Source organism: Rhineura floridana, chromosome 1, assembly GCF_030035675.1.
Source record: "Rhineura floridana isolate rRhiFlo1 chromosome 1, rRhiFlo1.hap2, whole genome shotgun sequence".
Classification (NCBI taxonomy): Eukaryota; Metazoa; Chordata; class Lepidosauria; order Squamata; family Rhineuridae; genus Rhineura; species Rhineura floridana.
In genome coordinates, this window is record NC_084480.1 from 291,848,345 (window position 1) to 291,866,745 (window position 18,401).

Consider the following 18,401-nt stretch of genomic DNA (forward strand, 5'->3'; position numbering starts at 1 on the left):
TTTTTTTTGACGAATCTGCTCACTCTTTCTGCTACTAGTTATTTGGATGCTGTGAACTAAAGCTGTTTTTGCACTTCTGGGCATATAAGAGATAAGGAAATCCGTGCTGTCTAGAGTGTGACGTCAGTTGGTTTGAAAGATTAACTCCTTTGTAACTGGATAAAGAAATAAACTGCTCTTTGCTTGGGACATTGAAAATTGAAGGAGTTTTGCTCCTTTGGTTTTAAGAATGACAATTAAGAAGATCATGGATGTACAAAAAGGGACTTTATCTTTAGATATGTTTCAGAAAATAATGAATGGGATTAAGTCAATAAAACAAGAACTGAGAAATAATAGACAAGCGTTGAGAATTGAATTTGACGAAATGAGACAGGAGCTGAAAGAAATTCAGGATTCTATGAGAAAGGAGAATAAAGATAGATCTGGAAAACCAAAAAAGGATGAAAGAAAAATTAAAGGCAAGGTTCAAACTATGGAGATTGGATTAAATATGGACTTGGAAAAAGATTTGGATTTCCTGGCTGTGATGGATCCTGGAGACAAATATTATGGTTTGGAACTCAGCGCTGTCCCTGAAGGAATTGATGAAGAGATTGGAGATAAAGATATTATCGGTTCGAAAAAATTCCTGGACTGGAAGGATTTGATGGAACTTGAAATGGAGAAAGTTAACAGAATTAATCCCTGTTTTGTGTCAATGGAAAAATCTTCAAGAGATGTGCTAGTGTATTCTGTAAAAAAGAGGAACAGAGATGCGGCTTTGCAACAATACTTCAGTGATACGTTCGGAATTGATGGCAAGGAAATATCTGTGATAAAGGAAATTCCTATCAGACTCTTATTATATGACTATGACAGCAAGATTATTGGGTGCGTAAAGATGGAAGATGGAAGATGGAACCAACACTGATAATGGAAGAAGAGCGATTTGAAATTACTGGACTTAGTAGACTTGATGAGTTGGATTAATTGACATGTTTATCTAGAAAAAAATTGATGGACATATATCTCAAGGATTGGAAACTTCTCTTTGACTTTTTGTGGAAGAATAAAATGATATGATGTTAATGAGATTTGATACCAACTAAGATAACCGCTGGAGGAAGGTGATTTTATAATATATTAAGAGACAGGCTTGTTATATATTATAGACTTATAGCTGAACTACGACAAATCGGAAGTCAATATTTTAATATTTTTTTCTTTTTTTATTGTATTAGTTATTGATTTGTGTTTTTTCTTTTTGTATTGTTTTGGTTTTGAAAATTTGAATAAAAATTAATTGAAAAAAAAAGATAGGAGCAGCTAAACAACTTGTGCATCTTGACTGAACCAGCTCTCAGCCTAACCTCACAGGGCTGTTGCAAAGATAAAAGGGGGAGACAGGACCCAGGAAAAAAAGCAAGGTGCAAATATATCATGTTATATTCACAAACCATGCAGTGAGGGGAGAAAACATGCACAAAGACACTGCTCCACAACTCCTCCATGCAGAGTGTGTGTTAACTTACCTAATGGACTATGTAAAGGTCAAGTAAACAGAAAATTTAGTACGAACACCAGGGATTAAATTACTGGCATATTTTTGGTGTCATAAAAAAAAAGGATGTTAAGAGCCAGTGTGGTTTAGCAGTTAGTGTTGGACTGGGACCTGGGAGAACAGGGTTCAAATCCATACTCAGCCGTGAAGCTCACTGGGTGCCCTTGCCAGCCAGCCAGCCAACTGTAATGTGCATAGTGTGCACAGCTGTGTTTCTATTCCTTTTAAGTCTGCTTTAATCCTTTGCCATCAAGTACTGAAGCAAGTCACTATGCGTATGAGTATAGTGAGTGCTTTAAAAAAGTAAAGGGTAATTTAGGGTAGGGTTTTTTTAAAGATCACTTTAAACTGTCTTTATTTCACCCTTCAGCAATAGGCACCTAATCCTGCTCCGCTCATCATAGTAACTGAAGAATAAACAAACTCATAGTTCTTACTGCAGGAAAACAAAAACTTATTATTCATGTCTGGGTAGAGACCAAAACTGAAACTGAAAAGCAGAGCAAAGGAAAGTCTAACTCTAGCCCATAATACAAAGTTCTAATATTTAACTCTTCAAGGTCATGCTACTATACTGGTGTTTTTGGGGGGACTACTTAAGTAATTATAGGCTGTTTTTCAGAGGATCACTGAAGTAATTATAGGATGATTGTGATAATGAAAAATCCTCCCTCAGTCAGGAAAAGTCTTGAGTGAGCAGACTTTTGCAGGCTCCTCCGGATTAAGCTTTTGTTGTGTCCTAGCCCTGCCTTATTCACTTAACTTTTTGGAGGGTCCTATTCTTAAATTTTCTCTGTTAAAACAAGCTGTTGAGGCTGCCACTGCTTGTTATGTCACAAATTAAAAAGACAATTTTCCCCAAAAAGTCCTAGAGGGGAATGAAGCACAACTCTGGGGGAGGGGTGCACCCACCCTGGCTACAGGGCTGAGAACACACAAATATGCTAACCATTTGCAGCTTGACTGAACCAACTCTCAGCCTGACCTGCCACTGAAAATGTAAAAATGCATACACCCCATATAATAGTTTACTATCAAAACCAGCTGGTCATTGTAGAACTTTTTTTAAAAAAATCAGTATTAGTTTCCTGCCAAGTAACAGCAGTGACACCTAGGTAAGGCCTGCCTAATTGCCTTAGAAACAGGAATGGGGAAGGGAGGGAGGGAGGGAGAGAGAAGCATTAACAATACAATCCTATGCTATGTCTACTCATAAATCCCATTGATTTACAGCATAATTCTAACCATGTCTACTCAAAAATAAGTCCTATTGAATTCAATGGCATTTACTTATTTAGGATTGCATAGTTACACCCAGAAAAGTGAATATAGGATTAAAGCCTTATGTAGGGAAGGTATTCAACACAGGCCATGAATTAGACAAAGTAATTGTCCTGTCCAGCAGCCCAGGAAAATTTAAACTTATATGACTCCTTATATTTAGAAAATTATAACACATTGTAATGGCATCATAAGCTGCATGTACACTTGTTTTATTTCTGTTCAAAAGTATTTGATAAGATAACATGTATAATATGCTACTTTTTTTTGCAAACAATTAGAAAACCCTACATGTACACTTTTGTTATCATCATCACTGAAATTATTTACTGTGCATGCCTACCAAGATCCTGCTATCCTATGTGTGCTTCTTTGATTTTCTGGACCTCATGCTGGATGTGCAGAGAGAGAGAAAAGTGGGCAGGCAGACACATGTGCTGCTGCTGAAAGCTATACTCTTTCTCAACTTGTGATGTTACATAAACACCATTAACCAATTTGCAGAGGCAAGCAGGACAAGGCAGCACTTTTCAATACTTCCAAGGCCTGCTAGCTATTGCTTAGTGTTCAACAAATCCCTAGTCAATCACAACTATACTCATTGGCTAAAACCTGAAAGGGCAGGGATTGAAGCAGCTGGTTAGCTCATTTCATAGAAACTGTGGGGAGTGGCGGTTCACATTTTGGTGTATAACTTTTGTTCCAGAGCACTTAGAAACTTACTCTTTTTTAAAAATGAAAGCTAAGAGCTTGGGCACCTGATGACCCTGGGCCTGGTAGAAATGGACCTTTTCTACTTGTCTGTCAGCTGCCCTGCATACAAACATATGTACATTAGGAGAAAAATCACACTAAAATACTGATGAATTTTCATCATGAAGAAGTAAAAATAATAATCGCAAACTCATTTGGACATGTGGAGAACTGAACTTAAAACTGGAAAAATAAGAAAATGAATCAAAATCATCCCTACTGCTCCAGCCCTCCCCCAAGACATCAGTGGGCCCTCATGTGGCATTTTGAACTTGGTTGCTACCCTGGCTTCTCACTTCACATGAAATGGCCTGCATGGGAACTGGACTGTTGAGAGACAAAAGAAGAGACACTATGGCAGGAAGTTGTTGGATGCCAACTCCCATCAGCTCCAGCCAGCATGGCCAATGATCGGGGATGATGGGACTCAGACTCCAGCAACATCTGAAGGGCCACCTCTGCGCTATGGATACAATACCATGAAAACATGACACACACACAAGCTTGAGGGCAAAGCTGATGCAAGTTTATTTTAGTATTTTGTGGTAAGGAAGAACATTAAGTGTTGAGGTGAAAGCTCGGATATTCATAACAGAAGGGAAATTCAACAGAGGAGAAGAGGGTAAAAAAGTTAGGTCAGCTGTTTTGCCAAAAACAGACCCCTCAGATTTGGAGGTATGTGCAAAATCGGAGTCCCCTTCCTGTTTGCCATATCCAACCACCTGAAAATGCAAAGGCCAAGCAATTACCCAAGAAGGCAGCAAATATCTGGATTCTAAAAGCTTAAACAAAGTCTGGTTTCCTGCAAACACAACCCCTTACATTACGTTATGACATTTCTGTCTAACTTCCTATCAACAGACGATACTTGAATAAACTAAGTACGCTTTCACCTATCATAAACTGGCCCGAAACTGTTGGGTTACCGGCTGCAAACTGATTTCATGATGTACAAATTCAATAAACATAGAACAAGTTTGCAGGGGAGATGCCATGAGGTCAATCTGGAGATGAATTCACTGAATCTCAAGATGGCAAGCATCTGCAGTGCAAAACCCCAAAACATTCCCCACCTGCAAACTTTTTCTAGCAATGTAGGACAGGGGTAGCCAACATGGTGCCCTACAGATGTTGTTGGACAACTCCAATCACCCCTCTCCATTGGCCATGCTGGCTGGGGCTGATGGGAAGTCGAGTCCAGCAGCATCTTGAGGGCACCACATTGGCTACCCCAGACATAGAATTTATAAAGGAACTGATGGAGGAACTTCCATGTTTGAGATTTATTTCTAAGACACTGCAGTCTTTATTCAGCAAAATTTAAAATTGCACTGCTTTGGTTTGTATGGATTTAAGTCAGTCAAAAAATATGAGGGGCTCATAATACTATAAAAGTAGGGAGCATTTCCTTAATGTGTTCAAATAACTGTGTTTCTTTTTTCAAAGCCAAAGTTCATGACAAGGAAGAAAACATGTATTAAATTGTAAAAACAACCAAATCAATGTTGTAGAGCTCTGATGCAAATATCATCATAAGGATTTTTGAGTACGTAGGTATGGAATATTTATTTATTTTGATTTTTGTGGGTGGGAGAAAGGCTACAGCTCAGGAGGAGATCATATGTTTTGCATGCAGAAGGTCCCAGGTTCAATCCCCAGCATCTCCAGGTAGGGCTGTCTGAAATCCTGCTGCCAGATAGTGTAGACAATACTCAGCTAGATGGACCAGAAGTCTGACTCAGGATAAGACAGTTTCCTATGTGAGCGGTGAGTGCTGAGTTTAGTTTGATGTGTGCATGCAAGTGAGTTGCAATCCCTTTTAAGGGTCCAAAGTAGAACCTACTCATCTCCCACACAAACTCCCAGGGCTTGGGTTCCCCACACCTGATCTAAAAAATGAAGCATCCATTGATGCTCCTCCACATACATACATATCTATTGGGGGGGGGAGCATGCACTCTAATTTAAGATATACTCACATGGGTGCTCAACACTCTCCTGTTCCTGCCCCTGAATGTCCGGAACCAATCAAGCAAATGGGATTTAGTAAAGCTCTTCAGTGCTACAATCTATAGGTCATACATAAACAGAGTATCTTAGAATCTCCAAGTATTACTACACAAACTTTGTGATATAAACAAATTGATCTCCCATCCTAATGCAACTCTGTAGCCAACCCTGCTGCCCCCTTAAGTTTTCAAACAAAAGCAGAGAATGAAAATGCCATTTGCTGTTTCTGTGGGGAAAAGAACATGACAAAGTTCTCAGTATATAGTTTATTATTATTACATTTATATCCCACCTTTCCTCCAAGGAGCTCAAGGTAGCATACAAACATGGTTCTCCCCCTCCTGATTATATCCTGTGAGGTAGGTTAGGCTTAGAGAAAGTGCCTCGCCAAAGATCAACCTGTGAACTTTATGGCTGAGCGGGGATTTGAACTCTGGTCTCCCAAGTCCCAACCTGATACTCTAACCACTATACCACACTGGTTCAGCAGAACTGCCCTCAGCATGCACTACCACTTGAGGGTCAAGGAAGCAATCTGATGCCTGAAATAAACGCTAGCCCTCCAGCACATGTTGAAAAGTCATCTGACTGCTGCCAGCATGGGCAGACTTCAGCATGGTGGCATGCTAAACGGACATCTGTGCTGAGGCTTGCTGGGCCTGGCAGAGGCTGAGCATTTTTTGACAAAGACTTGGTGGATGGGGGCCATGTGAAAGAGATCTAAGCCTTATTTCACATCAAACACAGATGAGGGGTGGCACTGTTCTTCGGTTTCACTGTTTCAGGCTGCAGGGATGTTTTTGAAGGCACATGGTTGACTGTTCTTGCCTTTGATAGTTAAACCCCTTTGTTATTTTTCTTAGTCTCTGGTATTCTTGATTGGATGTGCTGATGGTTTCACACTGGCATTTGTTCATTTTGGTTTTATTATTTAAAAACTGATTTTTATACTTTGGTAGGATAATAATTATGTCAATCATTATGTAAAATGTAAACCAATTAGGAGACATGAAACCATTATCGGCACATAAAAATGTATTGTGGAGAAACGTTCTAGCTTAGCCTTCTCTCTGGTTTGCTTCTTGTCTCTATGCAAGGATTGCATCCCTCTATGAAGAATTGTGCAAATTCTCTTTCCTACCTGCAGTACCTGCAGAAGTAGGGCTGGTGAGGGTTACGACTAAGTAAGAGGTTTAGCTTGGTTGGGGAAGGCCAGGCAGATAGGCCTGGAGGAATTGCATTTGGGCCCCAGTACTGAGGTGCCTCACCTAAAAGGAAATGCTGATATTGCCCTAATAGAGGGTTCAATGCACGAGCACTATAAATTATCTCCACTGAACCCTGCCATTACATGAATTCTTCCATTCCATCCTCACTTTTTCCACAGTATGATGAGATATCCCTTGAACAGCCTTATACTTCATTGTTTATCTTGCAGTCCTATGGCCACTTAGTTGGAAGACTCCCAAGTAAAAGAGTTGATCTGGATGTCTTAACAATTCTCCATAAATAATAGAGGCTTGTTACACATCAGTGCTCCTATTACAGGGATTCTCATTTTGGAACTCACCCAGTGCAACAGTTCCAATAGCCCTGTACACTTGTCATACTTTATAATCCTGTTAATAGACAAAGCCCATATTAATAAACTCAGTTGTCTGACAGACAACTCTCACTGGTGCACAGCTGTGATATATAACACCAGAAAAGAACATAAGGTTAGCATGTGCCAGAATAGTTTCCCAACTTGGGGCAGGAGATGAGAGGCAAACGAGATGTTTATTCCTACACATCCCAAGAACGAGAAGATCTGACACAGATTTAAGAAATTTTCTCCAGTAACCACATTTTGGTTTCTTGAAGATCTCAGTTGCAGCTGCCTCACACATGGCATATACCAAGAGAATATTCATGTGACAAGCTGTTCATTTTCACTTTTGAAGAGCTGTGTGTTTCGTTTTTCTGCAAGAACGTGATTCAGGAAACTTAGATCTCAGTTCTTTCCTTTTTTTGCCACGTCCTCACCATATAGCAAATGACACATAGCCATCCCGCTCTCATGAAGGCAATAGATCAAAGTGAATTAAGTCTCCATTTTCCATTCTAGCTGGTTTGTGGACCAGGGTGAAAGTCACTTACAGAGAAATCCTAACCAAAGAAAACCAGCATAAATATAGCGGTTAAGGTGTTGGAATACAACCTGGGAGACCAGGGTTCGAATCCCCACATAACCATGAAGCTTACTGGGTGACCTTGGGCCAGTCGCTGCCTCTCAGCCTCATGAAAACCCTATTCATAGGGTCGCCATAAGTCAGAATCAACTTGAGGGTGGTAATTTTACATTCAAATTATGCTGGTGTAAACCACCCCTGTGCAAAACTATTTGCAGGACGAATTTGAGTTATACCACCCTTTTTGCTGGCTAAGTTCCTCTGGGCTGCTAGGTCACATGACTGAGCTGAAAGGGGTTTGGAAGAGGTGCAAGTCTCTCCTTGCCCTGTTCTACTCCTGCCACCCCCCTGAACACCCTCTTTTTTGGATTGATGCCAGCCAGCGTAAGTTAGGGACGTATGCCAATGTATCTCTGACTCAGCTGGGGAAGCCCAAGATCCACCACATCCAAACTCGTTCATCCCAGTGGATCTTGAGTTTGGATTGCACTGCAAATGGTTAAATTTTAATAATAATAATAATAATAATAATAAGCTTATATTTAATCTATCTATCCATCCATCTATCTATGCTGTGCATAAGATGTAACAAACAAATATCAAGAGACTAAGACTAGCAGTGTTCTTAATTTATTACCTCTCGGGCAAGTCTGTCAAACAAGTACTGCTGAGTAAGCACTTCATTCCAGTTCCTGTCCACCTCTTCACCAAGATGGGAATCATCAGTTTGCTTAAGCGTTATTAGAGCAGAGACCTACAAAACAAGCTGTTCCTTACTGCTCTCATAGGAATATCTCTGTTTATGAGAAAGTGACAAAATTCTGCTCCCAAAACGTTTCTGTAAAACTCTATATGTCTCAAAGCAAAGCTAGTGTGTTGCCATGCACATTGTTTCTAGTTCCAAGGCATTCTTTCAAACTTCATTGTGATTTGAATTAAGTGGCTAGCACACTTTTTATATCCTGATGCAATGAACAGGTGGGCAAAATCTGTGCAAACATGCAACAATGGTTAGGGACAGAATACCAGCACAATGAAATTAGGGTGCAACAGCAAAATATTGTTGCGCGCCTCCCCAGTCTCCAAGTGGTGAGATTTCCAGGGTCCCTGCGCTCCTCCAGGGTTTGGTTTCCTTTGGGAAGAAGGCCAGCGGAGACTGCAATGTCTTTATGAAATGTGGTTTATTAATTTACACCTGAGTTTAAGGTGGAGGGTGTTCAAGGCATCAGCAGTCCAATATCCGGCTTTTCCATCTGTATTACAGGAGGCACCCCAAATGCCATGGTGCAGAGAGCCAGTCTGTCTGCCTGCCTCCAGTTAACAGCCTTTCTAGTCTAGACCATCCTAAAAAAACTCTAAGCACAAACTTCTGCTAGCAGCCAGGACGGGGGGGGGGGAAGGTTCTCCTGAAGAGTTTCAATGACAAAAGGGTCTTCCTGGCCCATTCACCAGTTGCTGGGCAACTGACAGACCCATTATCCTACCTGGCCACTGTATTTGTTTAACAAAAGAAATTCATCTGGCCAGCAGAGCCAGCCCCGAGGCACAGAATTCCAAATCAGAGGCTGGAAAGGGGACCCACAGGAATCATCCATTCCAACCCCCATGTTCATAACACTATTTAACCTCATAACTGAACTTAGCAAATGTATAATAGTGTTATGGAACTTTCTTCAAAGAGGGGTGATGCAATCTAATTACTGCACAAATGATCTTGTGTCAGGGCCCTTCTGGCTATGTGATGGGAGAATTCACCTCCTTTAAAAAAATGCTATGACTCAACCAGGCTCCAACATATATGCATCCTTCAGTATTGTACTGGTGTCCTCCATCCTCATCTGAATGCTGCACCACTCTGTGTCCTTTGCTAGGTCCTATGCAATGAAAACTGTTCAGTATCTTTTCCAATTACCTAGGTCAGGGTGGACTCTTTTTTTTCTGTTGAGGGCCCCATTCCCTTGGGGGCAATCTGTTAGGGGCTGCATACCAAATGTGGGAAGGGTTGTAGCCAGAGATGGGTGGTCTTATCTGGCTTTTAGTTTTCCGGCTGCACTGCTTTCCTGTTTTTATTGTACTCATCTTTTTTTAGTAGCTGATTGTTGCTTTTAGAACCTTTTGTGAATGTTTGAGAGGCTTGCCCTGAAAAATGGCATACAAGCACCATAAATAAATAGAATGCACTCCAAAAGAAGGTACATATAATCTGAGACTCTGAAGAGGACTCTGTTTAGACTAGCTGGATCACAAGCTAGATCTCAAGATATGCTTATCAGCATCCTAGAAAGACCAAAAGGAGCTGTACTTGTACAGTTGTCATCAGTTGTTGCATTGTACATGTTTTACTTTGGGATTGCTTTTTTTTTAAAAAAAAATAACCTGTGCATTGCCACCATATAGAAGCAGTTCAGTTTCACAAACCTGTGCTGTACTTTTGCATAATCAAGCAAGGAGTGATAACCACAACAGAAAATGAACCATGTGGAAAGTACCATGAACCATGAAAGAATGAACCATGTGGCTTATGTGAAATTACCTAGGGTTTAAGTGGGTTGAGCAAAAAGAATGAGTAGCATCAAAGCAGACTTGCCCCTTCTTTTCCCTGTAGCTCTCTGAACACTCTCAAAATCTGCTCCAAAGAATTGGGGAATCCTCTGGAGCAGAGTTTTTTTGGGGGGGTAGAGTGGGGAGAGGACAGGAAGGGAAAATCCCAATGCGCAAGCAGAACTTCACTTGCATGGCGCTGAATACAACTGAGAATCTCCATCCGGCAGAGAACAATGGGCTCACTACTCTTTGGGGGAGGGGCCATACTTTGCATGCAGGCAGACCCATGTTTGATCCATAGCATCTCCTCACAGAGATGAGAAAGATGTATAGCATCTCTTGGTAGAGTCTGAAATCCTGGAGAACTATGGCTAGTCATCATCATCATCATCACTGTTATTTGCATGGTGCCTTTCTATAGTAAACCATGCTCAAGACTGCTTACAGCATCAAAACGTTTACATAATTTCACTAATAGTTACAAGAAATCATACAACGTAAATAGTCAAGAACAATAATCTAACGAAAACATCTCAATAAATACACAATAAAATTAAACAATCCACATGATCTAACCATAAAAACACAAGAATACAGTCCAGACAATAGCACAACATTATTAAATCCCAAAACTAAACCTTGACCCCCAGCAACAAATCTAAAACAATACTCCACCCTGATGGTGTCTAGACATCCGGAGCAACTGAAGTAGTTGGAGTCTCTCAGGCCATGTATAAATAGGCCAGACAAAGGCAGGCATAGGGGTGGGAGGGAAATTCAGTTGTCATTTGAAAATATGTGAACTGAAACACAGTTATCTATTAAAATTCACACTTCTCTGAATTTTGCAACACAGTTCTCCAACCAATGTAGGCAAAAATGCATACATTATAGGGATAGTGTCCTTAAAAATTCATATAGTGAAAATAACATACAAAAATAAACTCTATTAGAGGCAATTTCTTGCACAAATATGTATATTAGTCAAAACTGCATAAAATGTATTTTTAGGAGAAATTCACACTAAAATGCTGATTAATTTTGCTGAGGATTTTTTTTAAAAAAATTGCAAATTGCTGCAGAAATGTGGAGAACTGAATTTAAGATTGGAAAAATGAGAAACTGGGAAAACAAAAAGTGAAGGATTATTCATCCCTGGAGGGGCGTAGGTCTTGCAGGACTCTGGCACCTTCAGCAGTAGCAGCCTTTGGAGGTGGAATTAGTCAAGGCTCCACCCTCCCAGGACAGGTGGAAATAGGCCAGACAAAGCAAGAAGCAGGTCTTGCAGGACTCATAGCAAGATCAATTTAGGCAATATTGAACTACATAGACAAATGTTCTGAGTAAATACCTCTTCCTATGTTCCTAAGCTTGCTATTAGCTGGGCTCCAACATATTCTGAAAATGGGGGCTGTTTCTTCGAACCCCGTGTCATGGTCAGATCACTATATGGTGAACATAGACCTCTCATTGCCGCACACCCTCCGAAGGGGAAAGGGACCTATTAGGATGGTCCATCCCAGACGCCTGACGGAGCCAAAGGGATTCCTGAATGCGCTGGGAGATTGGGAGCCGTCAGAAGGTCACCCGGTCGAAACCCTGGTGACAGAGTGGAATAGGGAGATCACCAGGGCAATAGACCAGGTGGCTCCAAAACGTCCTCTCCCCCTGAATAGAACTCAGATTGCACCCTGGTATACACCACGCTTACGGGGTCTGAGGCAGGAGGTGAGACGACTAGAGCGCCGGTGGCGGAAATCTCGCTCCGAAGACGATCGGACACTGGTTAGAGCAGCAATAGCTGCCTATCAAGTGGCAACAAAGACAACAAAGACAACAAAGAAGGATTTCTTTGCTGCCTCTATTGCATCCGCACAGTGTTGTCCCAGGAGGTTGTTCCAAGTGGTCCGAAGCCTGGTCGGTCTGGTTGCGCAGGAACCCTTGGAGCATTCTAAAGCCTCCTGTGACACATTTGCCAAACACTTTGCTGATAAAATCGAGTGCCTGAAGAACACAATTCCGTACGCCATGGACACAGGAAGTGGGCCAGAGTCGGCCAGTTGCATCCCGGTCCAGTGGGATCGGTTTCAGCCTCTTCCCTCTGAGGAAGTGGACAAGGTGCTCTCTACTGTGAGGCCGACCACCTGTCTGTTTGACCCTTGCCCTACGTGGCTCATTGTGGGCTGCAAAGAGAGACTGAGCGAAGGGATCAAGGCAGTGGTAAATGCGTCCTTGGAAGAGGGTGCACTGCCATTAGCCCTTAAGGAGGCAGTAATAAAGCCCATTCTGAAAAAGTCCTCCTTGGATCCCCAAGAGTTGAACAACTTTCGCCCAGTCTCTAATCTACCATTTTTGGGCAAGGTGATCGAGCGAGTGGTGGCCACACAGTTACAGTCACACTTGGATGAAGCAGATTATTTAGATCCATTCCAATCGGGCTTCAGGACTGGACATGGAACTGAAACAGCCTTGGTCGCCAAGGTGGATGATTTGAGGAGGGCATTGGATAGGGGAGAACATGCCTTCCTCGTCCTCCTGGATCTCTCAGCGGCTTTCGATATTTAACATCTATGTAAAGCTGCTGGGGGCCATCATCAGGAGATTTGGGTTGCAGTGTCACCAATATGCGGATGACACTCAGCTCTATCTCTCATTTAAGTCCTCACCAGAGTTGGCTGTGGATACCATTTCCAAGTGCCTGGAGTCCATAAGTGAATGGATGGGAGGTAATAGGCTGAAACTGAACCCCGACAAGACCGAGGTACTGCTTGTGGGAGATAAGAGGAGGTTGGGTGATATTGACCTGGTGTTAAATGGGGTAAGATTGCCCCTGAAGGACCAGGTTCGCAGCCTCAGGGTCATTCTTGACTCCCAGCTGTCCATGGAGGCTCAGGTTTTGGCAGTGAGCCGGGCAGCTTGGTATCAATTACATCTAATACAGAGGCTGCGACCCTACCTTCCTGTCCATCTGCTCCCACGGGTGGTACATGCCCTGGTCTCCTCTCGCTTAGACTATTGTAATGCGCTCTACGTTGGGTTACCCTTGAGGACAGTCCGGAAACTACAGCTGGTACAGAATGCGGCGGCACAGTTGATTAAGAACAGCTGCCGCCGTGATCATATCACTCCAGTGCTAGAAGACCTGCACTGGTTACCAGTTGTTTACCGGGCCCAATTCAAGGTGTTGGTGTTAACCTTTAAAGCCCTACACGGTTTCGGTCCAGTTTATCTAAAGGAGCGCCTCCAGCATCATCAAATATGCCGCCTGACGAGATCAGCCTCACAAGACCTTCTCTCGGTCCCGCCAGTTAAAACAGCTAGGCTGGTGCGGACCAGAGAGAGGGCATTCTCAGTTGTGGCCCCCACCCTCTGGAATTCTCTGCCATGTGACCTTCGCCATGCCCCCTCCCTGGTAGGCTTCCACCAAGAATTGAAAACCTGGTTGTTTAGGCGGGCCTACGGGACTTTTGGGTAATCTAGTATATTCTGTAAAGATGTGGGTGGGTTTAGATTAAATAGAGTTGATGTTGTATTTGTATTTATATGTTATATTTTAATTTTCTGTACGTCGCCTAGAGTGGCCATTAATTCGGCCAGGTAGGCGACTTAGAAATAAAATTTTATTATTATTATTATTATTCTCTGTGTAGAGGCTCACTGCTTAAATCACCCTCAACTCAATGCAATGCACAGCATAAAACAAGCCATGAGCCTTACCTGAGCAAAGAATTCTTCTTCCGTTAAATTCCGGAGTTTTTCCTCAAAGTACAACAGGAATTCTTCTATTTTTCTATCAACTAATTCAGTGCTAAAAGTATTAATGGTATCATGAAGAAGTTCAGCATTTATTTATTAGCTAAAATGCATTGTGAACTGCCTTTCAACTAACTGTTTCCAAGGTTGCTAAAAAGACCACCTAAAAACAATAATATATCATATCACATATAAAAATGTATGTATGTAAAGTTCAGAGGTAGAGCCTCTGCTTTGCATGAAAAAGGTCTCAGGTTCAATCCCTGGCATCTCCAGGTGGGGCTGGGGAAAACCCTGGAGAGCTGCTTCCAGCCAGTGTAGGCAATATTGAGTCAGATGGACCAATAGCCTGACTCCTATATTCTCTTTGCTGCCTTTCTAAAAGCAACTGTATTAGACAATACCATTTAGTTTGTCTAGTTTGCCCTTAGCCACTGCTATATGTGACCCAAGTTTTTGCACCCCAATGCAGACTGCCCCCCAGTGCTCCTCTCCACTGCTTGAGCTAGTTGTCCATTGTGAGAACAGGATGCTGGACTAGATGGGCCACTGGTCTGTTCCAGCAGGCTCTTCTTATGTTCTCCTGAGCTCCCAATGATACAGCCACCAGCATCCTCCTGCAAGTAAGTGGGCTTACTCAGTGGAAGTGCTGAAATGGTCAGCTCCCAGCCAATTATATCACCAGTGTTGCCACTGGGTAAGTATGTCAGGGGGTTGGGAGTATTTAGTTGGTGGCTGCCTGTATAATACCAGTTTGCATGGTATAAAATACAGGGTGGTATTCAACTAACTTTTAGCTAGTTAGCGCTAGCACAAGGGGGATTCCTCCTCTTCCCCCACTGCACATACCCCACACCATTTCCAAAACTGCTCTGGAACCTCCAGAACAGATTTAGGTAGCATGCAGGGGGAGGAGAGGGGCAGATTGTTCTGTTGCGCAAGGAGAAATCCTTGTGCTGATAGAACAATTGCCTCTGTGCTATGTTGAATACAACCCATAGAGCAATAGTCTTCTTAGGCCTACTGATGGCATGAGCTCCCTGGTTTGGCCTCCCTCACTTTTTAAACGATGGTTTCTTCAGATGTCTTTCCTCTCTCCCACACACATAAAAACCCAACTCACAAATCGCTTCACAAATCACTTCAATTAAGATGTATGCTGGAAACTGCAGGAGGGGAGAGTGCTCTTGCACTCAGGTCCTGCTTGTGGGCTTCCCATGGGCAACTGGTTTGCCCTTGAGAGAACAGGATGCCGGACTAGATGGGCCATTGGCCTGATCCAGCAGGTTCTTATGTTCTTAAGGTGACAGCTCTATGTGTGCTGAACTGTTCCATCCACAGCACTGAATGGGCAACTGTGTGTACACCTGGCAGCAAAAAGAGGACAATGGATCTGGCCAATTGTGTTGAGGATCTATTGGTTGTATTCAATGTTAGTTCTAGTCAAAATAGACCCATTGAAATTAATGGATGTGGCTAACTTAAGTACATTAATTTCAGTAGGTCCACTCTGGGTAAAAATTAGCTGGGAATGGAACATATTTAGCAAAAGAGAATGGACTATGACATATTTTAATTTCACTTAAAAAGGTCACCCAATGAAACAGAGATAGGTGAATCTGTCTATTTCTGGTTAAGAATGTGTGTTTGAGGACCAATTTGTATTCCAGAATGTAGCCACCCATTAGATTTCACCCTTTTCCAGAAGCTGCAACATAGTTCTTGGCAGCTGAAACATAGGAAATAAGACATTTAGACAGTATTTTTGAGAGAAAATACAGCAGGTTGTATTCAGTAAGTTCTACTGAGAGCAGACCCATTGAAACTAATGGATGTAAGTTTGTTGTGTCCATTATTTCAACTGGTCTACTTAAGTAGAACTAACATTGAATACAACCCACTTTAAATAAATATTAAAACATATTTTGAGAGGAGTTAAAAACAATTTGCATATTAATATGGAATCAGAATGGAACAGAATGATGATGATCATCATCATAATCTTCTTCTTAATTTGATTTGTATGCTGCCTTTCTCCAAAAGATTATGCTTAAAGTGGCTATTAATGGTGGATAAAAACATGCAGAAACTGACTCAACTTGGAGACAGGAGAGATTCATCCATCCCTGTTTCTGATCTGTGCCACTTTCACATGTTTTTAACCCATAAATATGTTCTGTTTCCTCTGTAATTGTGAATGAAAATAACAAAATACATATTTTCATATTTAAATGAATAATGTATTTAATATGCATTTAAATGTGCATTTTTGATACACTTAAAAGTGCTGAGTGCTGCATTGCAACATTATGAAGAAGAGCAACATCCAGCTAAGTTCCAATCTGAATGTTAGTTGGAGAAGGGCTAATCAGGTCATCCTATTTGGTGTGGAAGCTGCAGCTAATGGAGAATGCTACAGCATGATTGCTGACAGGAGGGAGACCATGTCAGCATATAACACCCATTCACAGAGATGTAGCTGCCAATTTGTTACTGGTCCAAATTCAAGGTGTTACAGTAGTATATAAACCCTCAACAACTTGGGACCCATTCACTTGAAGAATCACCTCACCCCATATGTGCCCACTCAACTGCTTAGATCTGCAGAACAGGTACTTTATAAGTGCCACATGATGTTCATCCCATGTTTGCAAGAAATTGATCCTTTAGTGCAGCAGCAATTGTAATGCACTGTGCTAGATGGTTACGATTTTTAATTGTATTGTGATTGCTTCTTTTATTTCTTGTACAGGGATAAATTGCACAGAAGTCAAATTGTAATACAATAAGATACAATCTAAGAAATAAAAGAAGCATTAAAATACAATATCAATACTTGGTGCAGATCTACCATGGACCACCTGAATGGAGCTTGTACCACAGTTGGGAACCCCTGTATTAAATCAAACCAAGCAGGAACAGGTTCAGAGGAGGGCAACAAGGATGATCAGGGAACAGGAAACAAAGCCCTATGAGGAGAGATTAAAAGAACTGGACATGTTAAGACTTGAGAAAAAGAAGACTGAGGGGAGATATGATAGCACTCTTCAAGTACTGGTTCTTTGAGGACAATCATGGGCTCAAGTTACAGGCGGTCAGATTTCGGCTGAACTTCAGGAAAAACTTCCTAACTGTTAGAACAGTACAACAATGGAACCAATGACCTAGGAAGGTGGTGGGCTGTCCAACACTGGAGGCATTCAAGAGTTAGCTGGACAGGATAGCCATCTGTAGGGAATGCTTTGATTTGGATTCCTGCATTGAGCAGGGGGTTGGACTCAATGACCTTATAGGCCCCTTCCAACTCTACTATTTTCTGATTCTAAGCAAACAATAAACTTTCATATAAGAATTCACGAAGACTGAATTCCTCAACAATCTACAAGGAAGCAAAGAACCTGTGAAAACCAGAGCTGCCTGAAACATTTGGTAGATCAAGCACCTGCTAGGCCTGAGAACCTTGAATCTGACAGGCCTTATATAGTAAATAATAGTAGCGCTTCATGTGGAATGTATTGTATTCAACAGAGATAATATTTCACAGCTGGTTAATTAAGATAACAGTTTCTCTCAAATAAACAATAGGGAACTAATTTGTTGCTTGAAGATTCTTCTCAAATGCACTGCCTGAATATAAAGATACTTGGGTTTTTATATTACCAATACTGAACATATTTTCATAGGCGAGAACTTCAATTAAACTCCTGCACTGTTGGTCTTGGTTCAGTTAATTGATTAATTGTAACAGCTACTCAATTAAGACTTTAACATTTAAGAATCATATTTAGAGTACATAGAAGAAACAGGTGTTTTAAATTCTGGGGTTGACAGCTAGACACATTTGAAAATTGAAATGCAGGGTTTTTGTTTAGTATGCTGCAGGACAGGCAATCAAGTAGGTGAAAAAAATCCCAGGATTTTGTTTCTCTGGATTTGTTGTATTAGAACTTTCTAGGCTCCTTCCATGCATGGAAGGGTTTTGATCCAGTGTGGGTATCCAATTGGGGGAGTGGGGAGGCAACTGTTGCTTATTTTCCTTTCCCCAGCCCTACCTCCCACATTGTTATGGAGGGTCCAATCCTCCACAACACTTCTTCCCGACCTCCACCAGTGGGCGTATCACCTGAGGTAACGCTCCTGCCACTGGGAGTGAAGTTTACTGGATTCAAGCCTTTGTTGACTCAGGCTGTAGCAAAACCAAATGAAGACTGGGGAAAAACTTTGTAAGATTTGGGTATCAAGTAAAAGATGGTCTCCATCCTTTCAACATCTGCATCATGCCTTTTGAAGGTAAGATGCAAGTATGCTGGAAACACACACATCTGGGGTCCTTGGCCAAACACTCC

At 41.8% G+C, this 18,401-nt stretch overlaps 1 protein-coding gene across 1 annotated transcript in view; it reads right to left on the reverse strand.

The window, feature by feature from the left end:
• Positions 1 to 4,104: 4,104 nt before the first annotated feature.
• The window catches only part of LOC133377502 (nardilysin-like), a 68,558-nt gene continuing 54,261 nt past the window's right edge, over positions 4,105 to 18,401 (reverse strand). The window contains exons 28-31 of the mRNA XM_061611701.1: positions 14,020 to 14,110; positions 8,396 to 8,512; positions 5,557 to 5,646; positions 4,105 to 4,299 (exon numbers count right to left, since the gene is read on the reverse strand). Of these exons, the coding sequence (XP_061467685.1) occupies positions 4,105 to 4,299; positions 5,557 to 5,646; positions 8,396 to 8,512; positions 14,020 to 14,110 (493 nt within the window). The remainder of the gene's footprint in view (positions 4,300 to 5,556; positions 5,647 to 8,395; positions 8,513 to 14,019; positions 14,111 to 18,401) is intronic.